The sequence below is a fragment of the Cyprinodon variegatus genome, unplaced genomic scaffold (genome assembly GCF_000732505.1).
Source record: "Cyprinodon variegatus isolate N-32 unplaced genomic scaffold, C_variegatus-1.0 Scaffold830, whole genome shotgun sequence".
NCBI classification, from domain to species: Eukaryota; Metazoa; Chordata; class Actinopteri; order Cyprinodontiformes; family Cyprinodontidae; genus Cyprinodon; species Cyprinodon variegatus.
In genome coordinates this window covers 328763-335464 of record NW_015151283.1, presented here as the reverse complement: position 1 = coordinate 335464, position 6702 = coordinate 328763, and the positions used below count along the sequence as shown (strand labels likewise).

At 42.8% G+C, this 6702-nt stretch overlaps 2 protein-coding genes across 4 annotated transcripts in view; one reads left to right on the top strand and one right to left on the bottom strand.

Moving 5' to 3' along the window:
- The first annotated feature begins 202 nt into the window (after positions 1-202).
- LOC107098996 (olfactory receptor 52H1-like) lies at positions 203-3307 on the top strand. 3 transcript variants are annotated; one of them, XM_015396921.1, is made up of 2 exons: positions 203-208; positions 1875-3307. In XM_015396921.1, the coding sequence occupies exon 2, from the start codon at positions 1897-1899 to the stop codon at positions 2839-2841; it is 945 nt and encodes a 314-aa protein (XP_015252407.1). In that variant the 5' UTR covers positions 203-208; positions 1875-1896; the 3' UTR covers positions 2842-3307. The 3 variants fall into 3 exon arrangements, with proteins under 3 accessions (XP_015252407.1, XP_015252405.1, XP_015252406.1); XM_015396919.1 differs by lacking the exon at positions 203-208 and adding an exon at positions 524-626; XM_015396920.1 differs by lacking the exon at positions 203-208 and adding an exon at positions 1669-1782.
- A 985-nt stretch (positions 3308-4292) lies between these two features.
- LOC107098995 (olfactory receptor 13C4-like) overlaps positions 4293-6702 on the bottom strand; it is a 5599-nt gene continuing 3189 nt past the window's right edge. Inside the window, exons 2-4 of the mRNA XM_015396918.1 lie at positions 5760-5938; positions 5010-5672; positions 4293-4462 (exon numbers count right to left, since the gene is read on the bottom strand). Coding sequence (XP_015252404.1) covers positions 4298-4462; positions 5010-5672; positions 5760-5938 — 1007 coding nt within the window. The 3' untranslated portion in view covers positions 4293-4297. The remainder of the gene's footprint in view (positions 4463-5009; positions 5673-5759; positions 5939-6702) is intronic.

The following is a 6702-nucleotide window of genomic DNA, read 5'->3' as shown; positions in this document are numbered from 1 at the left end:
CATCATCTGTAACTGACCGTGGCATAATATGTGTTTTTGCTGCAATAGGAAATGTTTTTACTTGTAAACCTCCCTGTGTCTTAATCTATCAGTGAGACAGACTTGGATTGAGTGGTGATCCATCTCTGGAGAACCAGGATGTCGTCAGGCATGGTATAAAACCTGCAGACCGAGCTGTGGAGTCGGTGGAGGAGGTTCCTGTCCACACGTGAGTACCACAGAATAAACACGGCGCTGTTCTCCCTACAGCTCACAATCTGACAGCATGTCATCACTAATGTGTGTTTAGTTGGACCTTCCTAATGCGTTCTGCCTTGTGGAGCCAGATCTGCTCTAACTGAAGCAGCATAAGGAGGATGTTCGTCCTGAACAATCTTTCTTCAGACTTACCCTTTGTTTTCATGTACAGCTGGTTCTCAGCCTGATAGTTTTAGTTGTTGTATAGAACCATACAGGAATGCGTTTGGAGATTTCAACAGAACAAAGCAGGTTTTTATCGTCATTACTCTCGTTTTCTTTCATCATCTAAATCCAGATTAAGGAGAAGCTGTGCTGCATCTTCATCTGGCATCAGAACCAACACATCAGCTGATTTCTCACCAACCTCATCTGGTTCTTCCTCTCCAGTAATGACTCTGACTTGATTAAAATATGATATCTTTGTTTAACTGTTTCGTTTTTGTTGAGCATTAGAGGAAAAACCTAGATTTAGACTTAGGCATTAATTTTAATGTTTTATACAAAGAGTGTATAAAAAAAAGCACAATTTTAATTTGTGTAGCTCTCATGACATTTTCATTTCTAAAAAACAGTTGTTAGAGCAAATGTTCCTGTTTTTTATCATTACATCTGTTCTCACTGCTTTGCTAGGACTGATTTCCTTCATAAAGCAAAGATTAATGTTTGTGTCCTGATGACATTTAGGGTTAATAGAACTTTAACAGGACTATGTTAAAATACTGCTCTCTGTCTTCTATCATGCTACCCATTCTTCCCTCCCTTCTGAAATTGATTGGAAATTCATTTCTAATCATTTTCATTAGGAAAAATATTTAAATAGAACTCATGCTGACATTTTTAATAACCTTTTTTTCTTGTAAAGTTACGCCAGAGAATTGAACTTGTATGCATGCATGTTCCTGTGGATATGTGTGAAGATTCTTTATCATCCAGGTCATGGTCAAGCTTGAAAAGTTCAGTTTGGGCAACTAGACGTGAAGTTTTCCTTGCCTTTCTTATGCTGAGACATCCTGGCTTTCTTGTCCTTCTCGTCGAGCAGGTCCAGTTGCCTAAACTGACCAAACTGTTGAGATAGATGTACCTTTACCATCATTTTGCAGTCTGTGCAACGCAGCAACACTTACTGTCTGCAGGGGAGTCCCTATTTGGTGCAACAGACACGTGACTGGAGATAGCAAGAGGGACTAAAGTTAGTATGGTGATAATAAAGGGTTCTAATGTTGGCACGGTTCTAATAAGGGGGGATAATGTTAGCATAGTGATTGATAGGAGGTCAGATTTTAGCATTCTAGTTGTAAGGGGAGCTAATGTTATGTTACATTAGTAAAAAAAAAAAGCCATATTCAATCTCTGGATTTCTCTCGTGTTAAGGCAGGCAGTGCTTCACGCGCCCTGCAGCCCTGACCCTTGATGAATAATCGGTGTCAGTCTAACCTTTCTGGTTAGACTACCAAACCGTGTTTCTTGCAGTTTTCTATTTTCTAATTTCTTCAGAAAGCAAAGCAGAGAGCAAACAGTGTGGAGAAGATCACAGGATTCATGGTTGTGCTCCTTTCCTTCATATGTGTCCGTTTTGTTTAAGCTAAAAAAACATAAAGATGATGTTGACATTAAATTCTGTTTTTGTTCTTTAGGCATCGCCAAACTTCATGCTTTATGGAAAACAAGACTCCTGGTCCAGACATCTTGCTCCTGGAGGGTTTGAAGGTCACTCCTCAGTCCTCTGTCCCAGCCTTCATCCTCCTCCTCGTCATCTACATCTTTGTGATGCTGTCAAACATCGGCCTGATAGCTATGATCACCCAAGAGAGGAGCCTGCATCAACCCATGTTCCTGCTATTCTGTAACATGGGCGCCAATGACGCGGTCGGGGCCACGGCCATCATCCCTCGCCTGCTGAGTGACATCTTCACTCCAACCTCGCACAGACTCATCCACTACAGCAGCTGCGCCCTGCAGGCCTTCTGCGCCCATGTTCATGCAAGCGCCTCTCACACCGTTCTCATGATCATGGCCTTCGACCGCTATGTGGCCATTTGCAACCCGCTGCGGTACCCCACTGTAATGACCAACCGGATGGTTGTGAAGCTGTCGGTGGGGGCGTGGACGGTGACTTTGTCGTTGGTGTTGGTCCTGGTGGGGCTCAGCGTCCGCCTGTCCCGTTGCAGGGGGGTCATTTTCAACCCGTTCTGTGACAACGCCTCGCTGTTCAAGCTGTCCTGTGAGAGCGTCCTGATCAACAACATCTACGGCCTTGCCTACACCGTGGTTCTGCTGGGCTCCTCGCTGGGTAGCATCGCGATCACCTATCTGAGGATCGCCATGGTGTGCCTCATCAACAGGAGAGGGATGAAAAACAGCCGGGCCCTGCAGACCTGCGCCACCCACCTCATCCTCTACATCATCATGTTTGTTTCAGGAGGCATCATCATTCTCCTTCATCGCTTTCCTGACTTAGAGGACCAAAGGAAGTTAGCCGCCATCATGTTCCATGTGGTCCCTCCAGCCATGAACACCATCATCTATGGACTGCAAATCAAAGCTGTGCGCCAGAAGATCTTCATCATGTTCAACAAGAACACGGTGGCAGATACGAAGTGATCAAATCAAAATGATCCCCATGAAAATAAGTTCTCAATGTTCCACAAACAGAACCTTCTCTCTTGATGTTCCCACCTGGAACACTAGGAGGAACATCCACTTAAACATTAATGTCCTCAAGCATGTTTGGGAACTTTAACCTGGATGTTTATGGATCCAAAAACTGCAGATTTTTCTGTATTCACACATAACTATTATGATCCAGGCTGTAAGGAGGCAAAGAGAATGTCAGGAAAAACTAGGATTCAACTGTAATGATTATTTATTAGAGTGGAAGTTTTTACAGAGCAGAAACATCTGTTACAGAAAATGTACTCATTTAAAATAAATCTTTTATTTAACTAAACTTATTGTAAAAGCTTGTTTTACTATCATGAACTAGAAGACACCATCTGTGGGTACATCTGCTTCCTGGTTTAGCTTTTGGTGATTCACAAATAATTGAAATTCTCAATATTCCATTAATGTGGTCAGAAATAAGGATCAAATGTATAAAACCATAGGCAATTACAACAATGTTTATGTTATTGCACTAAATAAACTGGAAATTCAGTTAGCTAAATGCAGCACCTGTGAATAACTGGTTGCAATTGAGCAAATGTTGGCTCTACCTCTGACCACCAGATGGCTGCAGCCAGCTTCTATTAAAAATGTTGGAATTTTAATGAGCATTGAGTAGCATCACCAGCAAATTTCTCTTTTACTTTTTATTTAAAAAAATAGAAATATTAAATGATGATTTGATATTGAAATATGGCGATTTGTTTCAGTCAATAACAATGATATGACATGTCTGATGTTTCACTATACATCAGAGTCCATGACTGATGTATAGACTCCTGTCACTGACTGAGGTTAAAGTTTTAGGTAGTTTTAATCAATTTAATTTTTAAACAAATTATTTCTTCTAGTTAGGAGTTTGATAAACATGGTAAAAATAACTGTCACATGTTTTTCCAGACATCTGCAGGAGGGCTTTAATAACAGTCTTTCTGAGACTTTCATTATATTGTAATTAAAGTAATATTGCATCGAACAAAATGTAGAAACATATCATGCAGTTGCCTGAGAGAGAGAGCAGGTGGACCGACCACCAGACCAGGTAGGGGATCCATCTCAGTGATGTAGAGTTTAATTTTATAGAAACACTGAATAAAGAGCTGAGCTCTTTAAACCAGGTCTGCAACAGGGAAGGAGGAGGATACATTTTTTGATTGTTGAAGTTTCTTCTTTGAGGAAAACTGACCAAACATAAATCAGTTCAAACAACCAAGCAGAAAGTATTGAAGTATGAATATCCAAAGAAACAAAGAACAGGTTCTGGCTTGGTGTTCAGACTCTGACCTCCATAATCCAGGTCCGTGTTTATCTACATCCTGGGCTTATGGTTGTCTTTGCACCCCAATGTATCCCAAAGCGACTTCTCTTACATCACATGATGTCATCCTGGCATTGGTCAGATCCCAGTTTGGATGCTCCTTGGTGCTGATAGAACCACTAGGTGTAACCTTAACCCGATCCTTCTGATGGCGTCCTGCAGGTCCTTGTTCCTTAAGCTGTAGACGATGGGATTGAGGAACGGCGTCAAGGCGGAGTACAACACAGATACAATGATGCGTACCTGGAGGGAAAATAGAAGCTCCAGTCAGAGAGGAATGTGTCTCTTTAGGCTTAGTGATGACGCACCATGAACCATGAACATTTCTCTGAAACCTTAATGCAGAAGGAAGAACCAGACTGAGACGCTTTGTCTCCTCGACCTGATCAGAGATTGACGTCATACACACTCCGCTTTGTTTTTAAAAATTTAAATATAAAAAATATATATCCGCGGATGTCTGGGGGACAGTAATTCACCTACATGTTATGAATGCTGGCGTACCATAAAGAATAAATTATGAACAGTTCAGTTTGTGCCTTTAAGTCGTTGCCCATAGGCAGACGTTACTTGGATATAACTGAACGAAATATCTTCAGAACAGCTCCAAATGACACAAAACTCATATGGGTGATGGGTAATCAAGGGCCCAAGGTAAAAAAAAAAAAGGTGTTCCCCTTTAAATTATCTATTATAACCATTAACCTAACATTCATGGTTCTGGATTTCAGCAGGAAACCGGACGGAACCAATGCCTGTAGGCCAAGCAGGATTTCAGTAAAATCCTTACCTCTGGTGAAACGTCTCGCACTCTGTAAGAAATGTAGATAAAGGAGGCAGCGCTGTAGGAGAAGGACACCACGGTCAGGTGGGCGGTACATGTCGCCAAAGCCTTCAGCCTCTGAGTGACCGCCATGCTGGACATGGTCACAAAAATCAGGATGTAGGAGGTCAGGATGAGGATCCCTGTGGACAGCAAGGCCACCAGAGCGAAGGCCAAAGACACAATGTTATCCACGGATGAGTCGGCACACACAAGACGCCTTAAAGAGGACGGGTCACACCAGCCATGTCGGATCACATTTGGGCCGCAGTAGCGCTGCTGCAGGGCCATGGTGGTGGCCGGCAGAGGGCAGAGAGCTCCGAATCCCCAGGCCCCTACCACCAGAAGCACCTGGACAGGCCGGGTCATAATGGCTGTGTAGCGAAGAGGGTTGCAGATGGCCAAGTACCGATCGTAGGCCATGACGGTTAGGATAGCACGGCCAGTCACTGACAGGTTGATGAAGAAGAACATCTGCAGGAAGCAGCCATTAAAAGAGATGGTCAACTGGTCCATCAGGAAGCCTGCCAGCATGTTGGGGATGATGCTGGAGGTGAACAGCATGTCCACAAACGACAGGTTGTAGAGAAAGAAATACATCGGGGAGCGGAGCTTTGGGTCAGTAACGGTCTGTTTCAGGAGACAGAGAAGAGACAGAAAACACATGATGGGTTCATCAGAACGAGAACCAGATCCTGAGAAAATCATCCATTTTACCACAAAGATGATGAGGCTGTTTCCTCCCAGGATGATGACGTAGACCAGCAGCAGGATGCTGAAAAAGATCATCCTGTGTCCAGCGAGGTCAGCCAGGCCGTGGATGATGAAGAATGTAACATCTTCACCCTCTCTGCTGGCATTCAGGGATCTGAGGCTCAGAAGAGGCTGATTTCCATCTAGAAAAAGAGAGTCAGAACAAAAAACTATGTTTACATATTCAATAAAATAGTATAAAATGCTTATGAACAGGCCAGTTGTTTTAGTGGAAATGTCATTTATGCATTCTTTAAAGTCTACTTTCTTAGCAAGCTGATGCTCTATAGACAGCATTGCCAGACCATTGAACTTTACCTGGGGCATCCTTGAGCCCAGGTAGATTTTTATTCATCTTAATTTTACTAAAGGCCTGCTCACCGTCAGCCACTCACCGGTAGAGATAGGAAAATACCTAGCAGGTTCTTCCATTTCCAATAACAATGTTTTGTGTGCACAGTTTCTTTAATGCCTTGGAAATCTTTCATTAAGCTTTCTGTATTTTATGTTGGATATTTTCATCCCAACTATTGAGTTTAATGCACTAGTTGATCTTTTCTCTACTTGATAGGAGAACAGCAGGCATGGTGAGCAGAATATGGCTATTTTTGACCTGTTGTATATCAGCCAGTTCCTAACAACTTTCCCCCTCCATTGTGGGAGGTAGAATAGGTTAGACACACTATGAATCTGCTGGCAGATAATTTACCATCTCTGTGAAAGACTTCTCGTTTGCCATTAAACATACTGTACATCATTCACACAATCAGAATCAGTCATTTTTGTTGGCCACAGTGCAGGATCAATGAAATTAACGGCATAATCTGTTTCTGAGCCACTATGCTCAGACTGTCCAGTTGGGCAGGAAGACCCTCCATCTCTCTGTTAGCAGTGGGGATGGCTCTCT